Source organism: Myxine glutinosa, chromosome 5 (assembly GCF_964187855.1).
Source record: "Myxine glutinosa chromosome 5, kmMyxGlut1.1, whole genome shotgun sequence".
Classification (NCBI taxonomy): Eukaryota; Metazoa; Chordata; class Myxini; order Myxiniformes; family Myxinidae; genus Myxine; species Myxine glutinosa.
This window is the reverse complement of record NC_136265.1, coordinates 89490520-89508054: the sequence shown is the minus strand read 5'-3', so window position 1 is coordinate 89508054 and position 17535 is coordinate 89490520. Positions and strand designations below refer to the sequence as shown.

Below are 17535 nucleotides of genomic sequence, written 5' to 3'. Positions count from 1 at the left end.
CTCACTCCTATGGAGGAGGGGTCCAATTGTATAACCATGCATTCTGGCCCTTCGGGGGCATGATGCATGTGTTTGAATGACCATGTGCTTCAGCCTTGTGGTTGAGGTGAATGTGTAATGTTATTGGGACAGCCTTGATAGACGTTGTGCTTTGGCCATGGGGTCAAGGTGCACGTCCAAGGCTGTTCAAATGTTTGATTTTTTAAACCTTTTTTCATCGTAAAAAAGGCCACTTCATAAGTGGTAAATAAGCCCGAAATCTGGAATGGTGGCTCTGCTTGATGTTTAGCCAATGGGGACCAAAGAATAAATCTCTGTCTGCTGACAGAGTGGCCGGGCTGAGGCCTCCGGGACAGAGGTGACGCTTTGGTCTAGGACTTCAGTCCACAGGAGATCGGGACAGCGCTCGTCACGCTGTTATGTCGTTGAGTATGTGTATATATATATATATATATATATATATACATATATATATACATACATATATATATATATACATATATATATATATATACATATATATATATACATACATATATATATATATACATATATACATACATACATATATATATATATACATATATACATATATACATATATATATATATACATACATATATATATACATATATATATTGAGATCATGTATTTAATTATGCCTTTTGACTTATCTAATTAATATTGGCTTCACATCTAAATGTATACTTCACTATGTTTCCTTACATGGCTTTTAATTCGTTTTTACAGCCAAACAGTTAAGGCTTTGGAATGTGCCAATGGATACACTTAGAGTTTGTGCCTCGGTAAAAAACAGATTTCACAATCCCTGTGTCCTTGTAAAAGCTAGGCTTCTGCAAAGGCAGAAGTATGAATGAAGTATGGTCACTGTAATGACGTTTGAACTTTGAACTTGAGTCAAGGTCACTAAAGGTCAACAGAAAAAAAAGGCGACATCATTTTTCCGATTAGTAGGACCCAGTAGAATACATTTATAGTGGTTGCCCAAAATTAACATGAACTGCACACGAACTTGAAATTGAGTACATAGCCCCCCCCCCCCACTAGTTGGACAGGTGACTGGGACGGATTTCTGTGAAGTTGGTGATAGCATGATGAAGGAGCGGAATGTGTTAAATATTCCGTTGTGTTCGATTTGGGATTCCCCATTTTGCTTTTATTAGTGGGAGTAGAATGAGAAGAGGGGAGGGGAGAGGAGAGGAGAGAATAAAGATTGGACAGATTTGGAAGGGGGGGATTGAGGAGTTGTGGTGGGGAGGGGTTTGAAGACTTGAAGTGGGGAGGACATTTATGCCTTCGGGTTGGAAGTGGGGGGGGGGGGGGGTGGGGGACGACCTGGTGTTGGGGGAAGGGGAGAGCAAAAATGGGAAAGAGTTGGGAAGGGAGCTTAAGGCTTTGGGGGGTCGGGAGGAAGACTTTCAGTGGGGAGGGGAGCATTTGAGAAGTTGTCAGAATTGCCTGTGTCAGTCTACTCAGTAAAAATGTCATTGGCCACAGGTGTGTGAGTGGGTGTGTCACTATAGGCAGGAGACACAATCATCCTCCAAGTGATGTGCTCATGCGTTATAAGGCAGGATGATTGAGACTTTTTTCAAATTGGGCATCAGTGTGGACATTGTCTCGTGTGACTTCTCAAGTAAATTTCCACCTGGTATTCCAGGTGGATTTTTTCAAATGATTGAAAGATTTTCTCCAAATTGTGTTCTGGACCCAGTCTGTTCCTGATTCATAAATTATCTCCCTTCTGTATCCATCTTGTCCACTGTAGAGTCCTTCAGGACTTCTGTATGATTGAGTATTTGAAAATGTCCATGTAAGTGAGTTTTCATTTACACCGAAATTGCTTTGTTCTAAACTTTGTCTACAGCAGTATATCACAGAAACATGGATGGCGTTTGTGTAATTACTTAGTCTTTTATAATAATTTTGTATGACGAAATGAGGATGATACTTTGAACGTGGTTACATTCGGATTATGGAGCATGTAATCTGTGTTGTGTTGGAAATTAAGATCATGAGGAGCCTACAATGATCGATGAGCTGGTGCAAATACCAGCCTTTTCGGAGATTTTATCTAAAATTGAAACCAGATGCAAATGCTTCAGGGTCGTCTCCCTCCGTTTTGAACAATGACCTTTCTTTACCTTATGTGATTAGTCTGACTCCGACAAACATTCTGGTGGCTTCATGAAAAGAAACAGCTTCATGAGGTGCCAGCGAGTCTGACCTCTGGTAGCCCCTTGATGACCTTCAGCTCCTCCCTGGAAACATCAAAGGATTTGTGCTTTATATAATGGAACTCTGCGAGAGATTTAGGGAGAATCTTGCTGGACATCTTGTGTGCTGTGTAATGAAATGTATCTGGTGTAAACTCTGAGTTTGTAAAAGCAAGTATTGATTAAGACGTTCACAAGAAAGTGATATTCTCTGTCTGTCAGTCATCTTAATAGAGTAGAGATTTAAGCTTCAATACCACCCAATGGATGCTCTCCTGCCTCTCATTCCTCCCCACACCCATTGTTTGTCTGAATCTGCGTCTGTCTCTTCCACGAGCCTCGACTACGTATTAAAAGGTAAAATAAAAAGCCTTTCATGAGCTCACATAATTTAATGAAGGATTTTCGACAAATTTTGCATTTGCATGAACATTGTCTTTGTTGGTAATCTCTTTTGTTCCCCCATTGTGATTTTTCCACATGTTTTTTCAGGTGGCATGACCGATTAAATGATTCTCTTCAAACTGTGCATTTGTATGGTCATTCTATGTTGTGAATTGTCCTGTGTTTTTTGAGGGGGGATGAATGATTAAAAGATTTTCCACAAATTGTGCATTTGTATGGGCATTCATCATTGTGAGTTCTCATGTGCCTTGTAAGGTTGGATGAGTGATTAAAAGATTTTCCACAACTTGTGCATTTGTATGGGTGTTCATCATTGTGAATTCTCATGTGTATTTTAAGGTTGGCCGAGTGATTAAAATTTTTTGCACAACTTGTGCATTTGTGTGGGCGTTCACCATTGTGAATTCTCATGTGTGTTTTAAGGTTGGATGATTGATTGAAAGATTTTCCACAACTTGTGCATTTGTATGGGCGTTCACCATTGTGAATTCTCATGTGTGTTTTCATGCTGGATGGCCAATTGAAAGACTTTCCACAAATTGTGCATTTGTATGGGCGTTCATCATTGTGAATTCTCATGTGCCTTGTAAGGTTGGATGAATGATTAAAAGATTTTCCACAACTTGTGCATTTGTATGGGTGTTCATCATTGTGAACTCTCATGTGTATTTTAAGGGTGGATCGCTGATTAAAAGATTTTCCACAACTTGCGCATTTGTATGGGTGTTCATCATCATGAATTGTCATGTGTGATTTAAGGTGGGATGGCCGATTAAAAGATTTTCCACAACTTGTGCATTTGTATGGGCGTTCACCATTGTGAATCCTCATGTGTGATTTAAGGGTGGATTGCAGATTAAAAGATTTTCCACAACTTGTGCATTTGTGTGGGCGCCCATCATTGTGAATTCTCATGTGTGATTTATGGTTGGATGAGTGATTAAAAGATTTTCCACAACTTCTGCATTTGTATGGGCGTTCATCATTGTGAATTATGATGTGTGTTTCAAGGGTGCATGACTGATTAAAAGACTTTCCACAACTTTTGCATTCATATGTGCGCTCACCATTGTGTTTTCGCAGGTGTGATGTAAAGCTGGATGAATGAATGAATGATTTTCCGCAACTTGTGCATTTGTATAGGCGTTCATCTTTCTTTCCTTTGTGAGCTTGTTGTAAATTATTACGTGCAAACAATTCATTATTCATTTTGTTGTGTTTGTAAAAAGTCCTCTTGTTTGTTTCAGTTGGCGAGTCTTGCGGGCCTGTGCCTACGCTGTTCATAAAAGCAGCTGCAGTCTCCCTTGTAGATTCAATGGATCCACCTGTAAATACAATATCACATGACCTGTAAAAAAAGAAATCTTATTTTGTTCAATACTTGTGGTACCATTCTGACAAACATACGCAAACATGTACATATGTATTTGTTCCATTGCAAAAAAAGAAAAATATATATTATTGATGTAAATATACAGTACTATGCAAACATTTGGGTTTTCCCCAAGATGCTAATTAGGTAGGGCTTAAGAATAATCCCCAGTGTGCAATTGCCCCTGTGATTTTTCCCTTTGTGCATATAGAAGTCACTCGTCCAGCCATGCAATCGGCACATTGCCACAACCACACCGACATGCCCGACAGAAACCCAGCACATTGGCCGATCAGCCAGGGAGCCCCGCCCCCGAACATTGTCAATGGGCGGTCAAGAATGGCAATGAGGTTACGCTCCAAATGAGGATTGGTTTAGGAACGATGGGGTGATTGGATCGCGCTAGGTGATTGGTTAGGGTGTGACATCATCGTCGAACATTCAAGCGCTGGAGCGGAAAGGGACGCGTCTTGCCATTGTTCTGTTTCTCTCTCTGTCCTGGGCTTCGTGGCAGGCGGTCACAGTTTGGCTCGCTCTCTTGGTCCTGGCTTTGATAGTGGACGTTTTATAACGCTCTCCCTGTGCGTTCGGCAGAGGCGGCTGCGCTTTGAGCGGTACGCGCTAGCGAGGTGAGTGGTAGGAGCCCGGTGGATTTGGAGGAGGTGGGATTTCGGCTGCCGCTCCTCGGGTCGGTGGCTGCTACGGGCGCGACTGCACACCACACAAACACATTTTCTTTTATTTGTCTTCCCTCATCGTGTCTCTGTGTCCGTATGGAGGGTCTCAGTTAGAATTTAGTTTTACCTCACCATTTATTTCGTTTTTATTACTCTTGCATTTATCTTCATTAAACCCATTATTTCTTGCATTTCTTTGTCATGCCTGTATATTCGTTTCTGTGTCCGTGGGGATCGGATAACCCCTGCGTGTGTGTCCGATAAGATAAGGCCTCACACCTTCTCGCGTGTGCCAAAGGGATAACACCGCCATATTTTTGGGTATACTCCTCGGAGTTAAAGCTCGTTTGGTCATCCATCGCCCTGAGGTCTTCACTACAGGGTCGATACGACAATATGTAAACTCAGTTAAATACTTATCATCTATCGAATATTAACTTATCTTATCATCGATAGAGTGAAATAACTATCGAGTATTAAAGCAATGATATCAAATATATACTCAATGGGCGGTCAGCTGGTTTTGATAATGAATTAAATCATGCCTTTTCCCCAGGAAGGAGAAAAAACAACTAGCTGACTGGCTCCTAAGTTTGTATATTTTCTTTGCTTTTCTTATAATGGCAAACAGGCCCTTTTTTCTCTAAGGACCACTCACAGCCTCTTGGAATTGCTTACATACTGTAATCTGGGAACTAACTTGTTATTCAAAATGTAACTGGTTGAGGACTCGTCATTGGCTAAGAATTGAGGCACACTGACGTCAATTCTCTATTCACATGACCTCAATGCTCCCTCCCTCCTCTAAAAACCAAGAATGTGTAAGAGGGCACGAACTGTACCCTTGGGTAAGAGATTCTCTGGGCTGCCTTTGAGTGGGCTGTACTGTAAAATACTTTTCCATGCGCATGTAATAAATGTTTTAAGCTCAAGGAACTTGAAGAATTGATTTGTTTCTTCTACACAATCTAGAGTATGTAACATCGTACAGATGAATAAAATATAACATATCCAATTGGATCACTTTATTCATAAAGAAACATAAGTACATAAAAGACTACACCAAAAGGTTTGTCCTTGCCTCTGGAGGAATTTTAACAGAAACAAAAGATTACACTTGGCGATTTGCCTTTCTGAGAAATAATTCAGTGTGAAATGCTGGTGATAACTCGCCTACTCTTCACAGGCACTGTGAAGAGACACAGTGTTGGTTGAGGTTGAGGCACAGTGTTGGTTGGGGTTGAGGCACTCGGACGGCCAGAGACCATATGACCGAAGCCAAGCCATGCTGCATACATATACAGTCATGCCCAAAAATATTGGCACCCTTGCACTTTTTCAAAGAATGCACCATTTCTTCCAGAAAATTGTTGAAATTAAAAAATATTTTGGTGTCCACATATGTATTTCTTTGGTTTGCAGTGGAACAAAACAAAAAAAAACCTGAAAAAATTATTAAATCTTAGTTTATTCCACACAGAAATCATTACATAAAATGGCCCAGACAATATTATTGGCACCTTTTAGAAGTTGTTAGAAAGAATTAGATTTCAGGCAGGTGATTCTCCTTGACTTTGGAACTGAACTCACCTGTGGTGAGTTGAAGGTGCCTGCAATATAAAAATCATTCATTCAACCAGTTTGAACAGAGAAAAGGAGTCATTTTTGCTGTTTTGTGTCACTGTGTGTACTACAATGAGCATGGAGAAAATGAAGAAAACCAGAGAATTGTCTGAGGAGGTCAAACACAAGATTGTAGCCAAGCATGGATAATCTCAAGACTACCAGTCCATTTCCAGAGACCTTGATGTTCCTGTGTCCACCGTACGCAATGTTATCAGGAAGTTTAAGGCCCATGGCAATGTAGCAAAACTCCCTGGATGTGACCGCAAGAGAAAACGTCATCGTAGATTGCAGCGAAGGATTGTTCCAAAGGTGGAGAAAGCACATCGATCAACTGCCAAACAGATTCAAGCTGACCTTCAGACACAAGGTACGACAGTTTCAACTCGCACCATCCGTCGCCAACTCAATGAAAGGGGGTTTTATGGTAGGAGATCCCAGGAGGACCCCACTGCTGAGAGAGATTTAAGAAAGCCAAACTGGAGTTTGTCAAAACTCACCTGAACAAGCCAAAATCCTTCTGGAAGAATGTTCTGTGGACAGATGAGACCAAATTAGAGCTTTTTGGCAAAGCATATCGTCTCTATGTTTACAGAAAACAAAATGAAGCCTTCAAAGAAGAGAACACTTTCCCTACAGTCAAACATGGAGGAGGTTCAGTGATGTTTTGGGGTTGCTGTGCTGCCTCTGCCACTGGGTGCCTTGAATGTGTGCATGTCATCATGAAATCAGGAGATTACCAAGGCATTTTGGAGCGCAATGTTCAACCCAGTGTCAGAAAGCTGGGTCTCCGTCAAAGGTCATGGGTCTTGCAGCAGGACAATGACCCTAAACACAATTCAAAAAGCACCCAGGAATGGTTCAAGACAAATAGCTGGACTGTTCTGAAGTGGCCAGCAATGAGTGCAGATCTAAATCCCATTGAACACCTGTGGGCAGATCTGAAAACAGCAGTTGGGAGAAGGCTGAGCCTTTCAAATCTGGGAGATCTGGAGCAGTTTGCACAAGAAGAGTGAGCCAAACTGCCAGAAGAGAGGTGTAGGAAGCTCATTCATGGCCGTAGGAAGCGCTGGACTGCAGTTATTTTATCCATAGGCTGTGCTACCAAATATTAAGTCTCGGGAGTCAATACCATTTCTTTTTATTTTCTGATTTAAAAGGGTATATTAAGTTCTGAATCAAAAACAAAGGTTCTGTAATATTAACAGTGAAATAAAGCATTAAGGAGACCAAATACTTTTGTCAATTTCAACATCTTTTTAGAGAAAATGTGAGTTATTTGAAAAAAGTGCAAGGGTGCCAATATCTTTGGCCACGACTGTATCTTTTAGTTCTCACACAGTGGGCTCTTATCTTACACATATTTTCTCAGCTGTTGTAGTATAAAGATCGTTCTGACAGAACTCAAAAGAGCTCAAAGAAAAGGCAGTATGCCACAAAGTGTTCTTTTCAGAGCAATAGCCCAACTCCTTTGGAGTAGCCACCGACTGATAACGCATTTTCCCACTTGGAGTTTGCAAAAAAGCACCTAAAGGACTCTCAGACTGACATTCTGTGGGCTTTCATGTGTCTTTCACCGAGGAGAGGCTTCCATCTGGCCACTCTGCCATAAAGCCCAGATCGGTGGTGTTGCAGTGATGGTTGTCCTTCTGGAAGTTTCTCCCAACTCCACACAGGATCTCTGGAGCTCAGCCAGAGTGACCATCAGGTTCTTGGTCACCTCTCTTACCAAGGCCCTTCTCCCCCGATTGCTCAGTTTGGCCGGGCACACAGCTCTCGGAAGAGTCCTGGTTGTTCCAAACTTCTTCCATTTAAGAATTACTAGGACGTGCCCGTACGTGGGTGCCCGTTCCTTGCCAAAAAAAAAAAAAAAAATGTCTGGGCGTGCCCATGGGCCCATGGGCGTGCCCGTAAGTGCGTGATGTGACCGTACAATGAATGTATCGTCCCGACGCCGCAGCTCGGATGGCGCTGCAGTTAATCGGGCCTGTATCGGCAGAGTTATTATAAACGTGTACTACAATCGATCGTACCTTACAGCGTCTGCTCGCCACGTTCAGCATCAGTACGTCGTCACTATGACTATCCGTAAGTCCGGAAGTGACGTCCTCATTTGACTGTCCGGAAGGTCGCATATCGCAGTTACGATGAATCGCAAATTAGTTTTAATTAGTTTTAAAACATAGTTTAACGCCAACATAGTTTGCCAACGTGAAATAAATGAATACGCTCTCAAATGTGCCGTCCGAGGCAGAGTCTGTTCGGCACGTTCGGCACACGTGATAGCTCGCTGCTCTCTGATTGGTTGAATCGTTTTTTGGACATAGCTCGGTAACTACTTCTCCGATTAATATGAAACCTTGAAAAGGCACATCCTCAGGTCCCCAGCAATATACCTGGCAAGTTTAAAGTATATCGGACCCGTGGTTGTCGAGAAACAGCGGTCACAGACACACAGACATACACACAGACATACAGAGATTACTGGAATTATAGATAGATGGAGGCCACTGTGCTCTTGGGAACCTTCAATGCAGCAGAAATTTTTTTGTAGGCTTCCCCATATCTGTGCCTCGACACAATCCTGTCTCTGAGCTCTGCAGACAGTTCCTTCGACCTCATGGCTTGGTTTTTGCTCTGATATGCATTGTCAGCTCCGAGACCTTATATAGAGGGGTGCGTGCCATAGAGGGGTGCGTGCCTTTCCAAATCATGTCCAATCAATTGAATTTACCACAGGTGGACTCCAATCAAGGTGTAGAAACATCTCTCAAAGATGATCAAGAGAAATGGGAGGCACCTGAGCTAAATTTCAAGTGCCATAGCAAAGGGTATGAATACTTATGTAAATGTGATATTTCAGTTTTTACTTTTTAATAAACTTGCAAAACTTTCTAAAATCCTGTTTTCTTTGTCATTATGGGGTATTGAGTGTAGATTGAAAAAATGAATATAAACGATTTCAGCATAAGGCTGCAACATAACAAAATGTGAAAAAAGTGAAGGGGTCTGAATACTTTCTGAATGCACTGTGTATGTATACATACATACATATATATATATATTGTTACGGATCTCAACGTCGGCCTTTTCCCCTTACCAAGGGGGGGTTGATCCCCTTGTCTGTTACTGACCGACGTGAGTCCTCGAAGCTACAACGTCCTTGCCGGACCGACGGTAGGTAGGGTTTGTTAGGCCTAGGGGTTCGCTACGTACCTAATTACTACCGCCAGCTGGAAACGAGGGAATAACTTCTGCTTGAACCACGGTTTTAGATGGACTAGTTGCCGAGCGGTTTTAGCAACCCGGAGTTCGAGCCATTAAGACTAACCCGATTCATAAGCGTTGGCCGAAATCGCACCACAGGAACTCAATGGAGAAATCACTAAAGCGATCGGATGAGAAAGAAGGAACCAAAGGTAAGAAATAACAGATATTTATTATTATTTACACAAACCCAAAGAAGAAAAGGAGAACAAAGTAATTTACAGGGAAGAGGAAAAAGCAGATACACAGGGCAATTCCTTAACTTAAACAGGCTAACTTATACCCCAGACAACACAAAGGACAGACGACGGGCAGACTCACACGAATGGGGAATTGTAGGCAGGAATGACTGGAGGGATGAGAAGGTGGGACCACAGGGCTGGAAGGTTTGGCAGGGCACAGCAAACAGGTCCGCTCCGGGCTGGAAGCGAGCAGGGCGGCAGCTCGACGTATTCGGCTTCACACCGGCAGCTTTCTCAGGCATCCTCTGCCTCCTGCGCTCTCTTTCTCATGCGTCTCCGAAGCTCTCTCAGCAGAACCGCCACTTGCGCAAGCACTTCCCTCAAAACTCCAGCTCAGCTCACCTCTCCACAGGACTCCTCAGAACTCTCTCTCATCTGGCCCCCTCGCTCATCTGGCGGTGGGGGCTTCCCGTGACGGGTTATATAGCCACGCCCTACCAAGCCATGCCCACCGATTCCTGGTTGGTCGTAAGGGCTTCCTGGCTCCACCTCTTGATGATGATGGGCGGGCCACGCCCTTCTTCTCCGAGTTGGAGCACATGGGCAATGGCGGCGAATGCAGTTGGTAATGGAGGCAAACGCTATGGAAAAGGGGCTCTATCTTATTTGATTTGATGCAACGCAAGATCGACTATTGGACACATGGCCTTAACTGAAACACAGAATAACGATATAACTATGGAGACGTCCTACGATTTGCTACGTGGTGCGATGGACTAACTAGGGGACGACCTTTGATCTTACAACAACGAATGGAGGTATTTACACGAATCATTACATTACACAAAGGGGGTATATTTACAATAAATTACACAAAGTGCACGGTTTCCCAAATCCGTTACAATATATATATACAGTGAACCCTCGTTTATCGCGGGGGTTACGTTCCAGAACCCCCCGCGATAAACGAAAATCCGCGAAGTAGCGACCATATTTTTTATTTTTTTTTTATATATATTTTAAAGCATTATGAACTCCCCACACTCTTATTAACCTTTCCCATACTCTTATAAACACTTCCTATACTCTTAAACACTTTTTACACTCTTAAACATACGTAATTTTAACAACATATAAAATTCTAATGGGTACTCACCATTGAAGATACTGTAGCTACCCATGGGTTCCCCAAGCAAGACCAGCATCAGAATCTCCTTGCTCCAGCCGGTGACGTCACCGGCGGGGATTCCCGGCGCGAGAGTGGCTGGTCACGTGACCGCTAAAGCGTGCCGCGCTTTGCGGGTATAATCAGCTACACCTGTTGATCACGTGACCACCGATTCACCGAAGCACGCCACGCTTGAGAGGCGTGGCTTTCGGTTTCTGGTTGTGCTTTATAATGCAGCCCGATAAATGGGCTTTTCAGTGTTCCCGAGTTGGTTTTGAGAATAAATATCTTCTCGGACGAGTTTGTGTCTTGCCCGTCATTTCGTCCGTATCAAGCAAGAGCCCCGGCTCTTCAATACTACAACTTGCGTGATGAAGATGATGATGAATTAGCTGTGCAGTACTGATGACGATGAAGGTGATGACGATGATGAATGTACTGGCGTTTTCCATACGCACGACTCTTTGTCTACCCTTCTACTGTACACTATGTACAGTATTTTATTTCTTGTAATATGTTTTAAATACTGTATTTTTCTTATTTCTTTACGTTTTTTAATTTTTTAGGCTAGAAAATGCTTATTTTACCACAAAAATATTTAAAATAATAGTATATAAAAATACATTTATACCGCAAAATCCCGCGATATAGCGAAAAATCCGCGATATAATTTTACATATACTAGCGAGAAAAAACCGCGATGTACCGAATCCGCGAAAAGTGAACCGCGATATAGCGAGGGATGACTGTATATATATATATATATATATATATATGTATATATATATATATATATATATATATACAGATAGATATATATCTTTTGGAAGGGTTTTGACAGGCCCATTATCACATCTGTCTGCAGGGTCTTAATCCATATTTCATTGTTATCATTATTATCATAATTATCATAATAATTACCATTAATAACATTATCCTATTATGTGCAATCATCATTGTAATTATTGGCCATCATCATCATCATTATTATTACCATTTATCATTGTTATCATTATGTGCCATTGTCATGATGCACTATTATCATTATCATTCAGGACAATCATCGTTATTATCATGATGACTATGTATCATTATTATCTTTATCAATAGGTACCATTATAATTATTATCATCACATTGTACAATTATCATTATTATAATCATCATGAATGAATGAATGAATGATCGTTTTAAGGCCATTTTCCCCGCTAGAGCGGGGGTTAGCCTTGCGGGCCCCATGACATTCATGGTTCCCTGTTTGAGGCAATGTTTTTATGGCCGGATGCCCTTCCTGACGCCAACCCTTGGTCACGCTCTTACGATGCGCAGGGATACGGTGTACCTATTCTAAATCGGGGTACACAATCGGGGATCATTCGGGGATCATTCATCCCAGCAAGCTGGTACTCAATTTGCCGACCTCGGAAGGATGACAGGCTGAGTCAACCCCTCTGGCGTTAATTCAGCGATCGACCATGATTTGAACCCAGGATCCTATGATCCTAAGCCGGCACTCATCATGATGTAGTAATATCATTATTATCATGTATTATTATCATTATGATTATAATCATCATGATTTACTATTATCATTATCATCATAATCATATACTATTATCATTATCATTATTATAATCATCATGATGTAGTAATATCATTATCATCATTATGATGTATTATTATCATTATTATCATCATCATCATGATTTACTATTATCATTGTCATCATCATGATGTACTATTATCATCAACATTATGCACCATTACCATTGTCATTATAATTATCATCAGAATTGTTATTATGTACCATTATCATTATTATGATGCATCATTGCCATTATGTTCCATTATCATTGTCATTATGTACCATTATAATTATTATTATGTAGCATTATTATAATGCCTCATGTTGGCTTAATGGTTAATATGGCTGGTTTAAGATCTTAGGGTCTTGAGTTTGAGCTCCTGTTGTGTCGTTAAACAACACCAGGTGGGTTCGATTGGTCATGTTTGGTCAAGAAGCTCACAGTCAATTTGGTCAAGGTCAAGCTGTTTGGCCAGAAATCCTTCCTCAAACAATTGACGCTCTGTCATTCCACATAAAACGAGCACACTACCAAGCAGCAGTCTGGCAACAAGCTCATGTACAGCCCCCGCTTGCTGCCCCTCGTGAGACCATGGGATGGAGACTGGGTGGCAGGGCATTTGGCCTTATCCTCATGTCCCTGCCCTCTCAGTACCAGAGTCCAGAGAACTCATCAGCTACAGCTGTATCAAACTATGCACAATGCCCACTGCAAATGCAAGAAAACAAGACTGCTTTGTACTGCAGCATGCAGATGTCGCGCAGCTGACGAGATCTGCAGAAACAATTGAACGAAGTGACTGAGTGCAGGATATCATCATCATATCTGTTTACTTATTTGGCTTGTTTGTTCCCTTACCTGCATACTTATTACTTTGTTTATTTGTTTTTATTTTCAAATCACTGCAATTCCTGGCAAGATGGATAAAAACAAGCCTGATATTCTAACAGCGGCGTAGCCGGGCCTGTTTGATACTTTAGTTGAAGAGGATAAAGTTAAAGTTGAAGAGGACCTGGGTAAAGATACCAGTTGGAAAGTAATGTAACAAAACAATTACATTTTGGCATTGACAGCAGGTTCGTGAAGGATTTGGACAAAAACGTACCCAGTCTGAATGTTGCTATATCCAGTCAGTGGCAAAACTGCAAATGGGGAATCGTCACAGATGGAAACCCTTCCGTCATTTCCTCATTCTGCTTTAAACTCAATAAAATTTCATTCCAAACAGCATCATCCATCATTCCAATCACAAAATAATAATATCGTATTAGTATATCAAAATATAATGTGAAATAACGATTGTATTGAGATATTATCAAACCAGTGAACCATCATCATCTGTTCACTTCTGGATTCGGGAGCAAGGTCCGTGTCGATCACATTAAAAAATCATAATTGTATGGAGGAATTTCTGAAACCTCATACCTACCTTACGACACCCACAACGCTCCACAGGTCATTAATATTTCCTTTTACGTAAAATATGCAACTGTAATGGTTACTAAACGCTGTCCTTCTGTTATGGGACCAGATCCTCAGCTCTGATTGGTGGACGTTTGTGAGGGACATATATGCATACACACATACTTACATACATACATCAGACGAACAGATAAACGGTGTTCCAGACAGCATTGCCCTATGGGCTACGCCTTAAAAAAGTGCAATGACTCTTACATAGTGTGATTCATATTATGTTGTGAAACGACCCCGTTCATGTGAAACTGTCCAAATCCCAAACCACTGCTCACCTCCACTCATTTATTCCTCTGCTTTCCCACCTGTGGTACCACCTTCCACACTCTCTTCCATCCAATTCTTTCTTCCAGGCCTTCAAAACAGCTGTCCACCACCATCTTAGGTCATCCCCTTTCAAAAGCCATGATCTTTTCTACACCCGTTAAATCACCCACACCCATCTCAAAATTTTGCTAAAGTATCCACGCCTTGTGTTCTTCCCCTACACCTCATCGTTACCTGCATCCCTTGTATGTCCTTCTCAGTCTACCTTCTCCATCCACCCTGATATTAGTGTTCCCCATTTCTCCTGCTGTTCCCTTTGTTATGTTGTGTCCTGATCTGTTCTATGTCGTAGCTCTTCTCCGAGCCGAGACCTTATATTGAAAAAGACCCTTAAACCCCATTAGACCCATTAAGATCCCATTATACCCTTAAGACTCCATTAGACTGTCAAGACCCTTTGGTATGAGCCTAACTTTTTAATAACTTAGGATGAACCCTTTGAATACACCAGGTATCCCAAGTCACACACAAGGTTTCTTATATCTCAGCTTACTTTTACTGAGACAAAACATCTCACAACAAGTCACATTTCGTGACGTTTCATGGTTTTTACAGGAGTATGATTGCATTCCTAATCCAGTCAATATTATGTGTGGTCCCATATGTGCAACAATAATACATCCAACTTGTTTGATCGATGCGTTTCAGATCTAACATTCTTACACCAGGTGATAAAGGGTGACGAGTCGTGGGTTTATGGGTTTGATCGGGAAATGAAAGCACAGACCTCCCAGTGAAGACACCTGCGTCACCGAGACCTTAAAAAGGAGCACCAGTCGAGATCGCAAGTGAAGGTCATGCCGATTGCATTGTTCGACGTGGAAGGAATGGTTCACAAAGAATTTCTTCACAAAGGTGCTACTGTTAATGTGGCTTTCTATGTGGAAGTTATGAAACGTTTTTTCAAATCTTTGGCATTTATTATGATTTGTTCTCCATCCCAGTTGAGCCGACCTATAATTATTAGCCATTCCAATGAGCCTTCTTGGCCAAGCCCCACTCTGTCCAATTATTTTTTGTACCTCCCGACATTCTCAGGAAGCACCGGTTTTTGTGAAACATTTTGTGGATGGGAAGGAGTTTTCTTGTTTTGATGTCTAACTAATTGATGTCTGATTGGGGCTAGTTTATTATTCTGCAGCTCTATTGGAATACAGGTACTGCGAGCTGTTTTATGGCTTTCGTTTTGTTACTTGGGGAGACACACGTTTTCAGGATCAGCCTCGTTCTATGCAAGTATTCTTTGGTGATTGTTTTTTTTTGTTTTGTTTTTTTGTATACTGAATCGAGGCTCGTGAAAGAGCTAACATTTATTTCACAAACAAATCAACCAGACAAACAAAATATACAAAAAGAGGGAGCGGAAGACAAGATGGGGAGAGAAGGGGAAGCACACGAACACAACATCCGAGAGCAGGGAGATGTGTGGAAGGGAGAGGGCTTGGGGGGAGGAGGCGTGGGAAGGGGGGTGGAGAGGTACGGGGGGGGGGGGGATAGGTATAAAACAGAAGGGGACCGAAATTAGCGGGGGTAGAAAAGATCAAGGTTTTGGATGGGGGAGGATAAGAGATGGTGGTGAACAGCTGTTTTAAAGACCTGGAGGGTGGAGTGGGATTGAAGAGAGTGAGGGAGTTTGTTCCAGAGGCGGGAGAAAAGAGGAATGAAGGAGTGAAGGTGAGCAGAAAGTCTCGATTTTGGCAGTTTAACCATAAGAGGGTTGCAGGCAGATCTTGTGCGACCTGTAGGAATATTTGGGGGACAGAGCCCAGAGAGAGCTGGGGGGGCAAGGCCAGAGAGGAGTCGGCAGAAGACGGAAAGACCACCAACCTGCCTGCGGTGAGTGAGTGAAAGGCCCTTGGAGTTAGCTTCATCGCGGGAGATTCCAATGATTCTGAACGCTTTGGTTTCAACAGCATGAAGACGAGCTAGGTGTGAGGCAGGAGCACCAGACCAGAGGGGAGAGCAGTATTCCATAGAGCTGCGGATGAAAGCCTTGTATGTGGTGAGGAGCTCAGGTGTGCCAAGGAAGGACTTCGCATGACGGAGGATGCCCAGTCGGCGACTGGCTTTGGAGGCCAGATTTGAAATGTAGTTTTCCCAGGAAAGATCATGGCAAATAGTGAGACCCAAAAACTTGAGTGACAGAACTTCTTGGAGAGGATTATTCAGAAACTTTTGTGCACTTGTTTGACGTACTTGGTGGACCTCTAGTACTCTGAGGTATTTGTATGATGCTTCGTTTTCTACCTTCTGTATTGTTGTGTCAAGGTCCATTTTTATGTCTGTTTTTGTTGGTTTACCTTGCACAAATGTGCACTTGGCACACTTATAGAGTCCAAATTCCATTTGAATGTCCTTGGAAAACCGTTTTACTATTTTTAGTTGTCCTGTCAATATTCCATTATTTGCTGTGAAGAGGATTAAATCATTAATTTACAGTAGACGCGTCACTTTTCTCTATTTCTTTGGACGTTCTTCTGTTGGTTGTAAGGGTGTATCCATGTCCTTGTTTGGTGATGAGGTTACTGTGTGTGTGTGTGTGTGTGTTTCCAAAAAGTGATCACACGAGGCCAAATATAGCTGAATTGCACTCTTTCCACCAAGGCTGCAAAGTTTACCAATATCTCATGCCATCCACTTCCCCACCTAAAATATTATCTGGACACATGAACCACAACCCAACAAAACACTGTTATTATCAGTTGACAGTTTCCTCCAATTCTCTCTCCTCTTGCTGTTCCTCCTTCCTTGCTTCTGTCCAACTGTGACCTCACTGCCCGACGATTAATTTGTTGCCTTTTTTTACTCTGTCACCTCACTTTCCATGAGCCAAGATCATATATAAACATGTAAAATGAATCAACAAGAAGAAAAAGACATAAAATGTCACAGCCCCCTTGGTTTTAGTAATTTTGCCATACGGAGTTAAAGGCTGTCAGTCAACCATCTTTGGTTGGATTACAAAACAAAATCTTCTGCATATGTATACTCTCATGCATTGTCTTTGTGGCAGGTTTGAACAAAATTAGTCCATGCATGTCGAGAAATGGTTGGGGACAAAATGGCCACCAATCGGCCTTCTTGGATCACATCGAGAAAAAAAATTGACGTGCATATGTTGGCAATCATTCATAACCTGTCTGCCAAGTTTGAACATCATCAATAAATGCGTGTCGGAGAAATGGTTGAGGATGTGTTCAATATCGTTTTGTTTTT

At 42.0% G+C, this 17535-nt stretch overlaps 1 protein-coding gene across 2 annotated transcripts in view; it reads right to left on the bottom strand.

Annotated features, from left to right (window-relative positions):
- Positions 1-2548: 2548 nt before the first annotated feature.
- The window catches only part of LOC137428085 (uncharacterized), a 37959-nt gene continuing 22972 nt past the window's right edge, over positions 2549-17535 (bottom strand). For both annotated transcript variants that reach the window (XM_078778356.1, XM_078778355.1), the window contains one exon: positions 2549-3967. In XM_078778356.1, coding sequence (XP_078634482.1) covers positions 2778-3967 — 1190 coding nt within the window. In that variant the 3' untranslated portion in view covers positions 2549-2777. The remainder of the gene's footprint in view (positions 3968-17535) is intronic.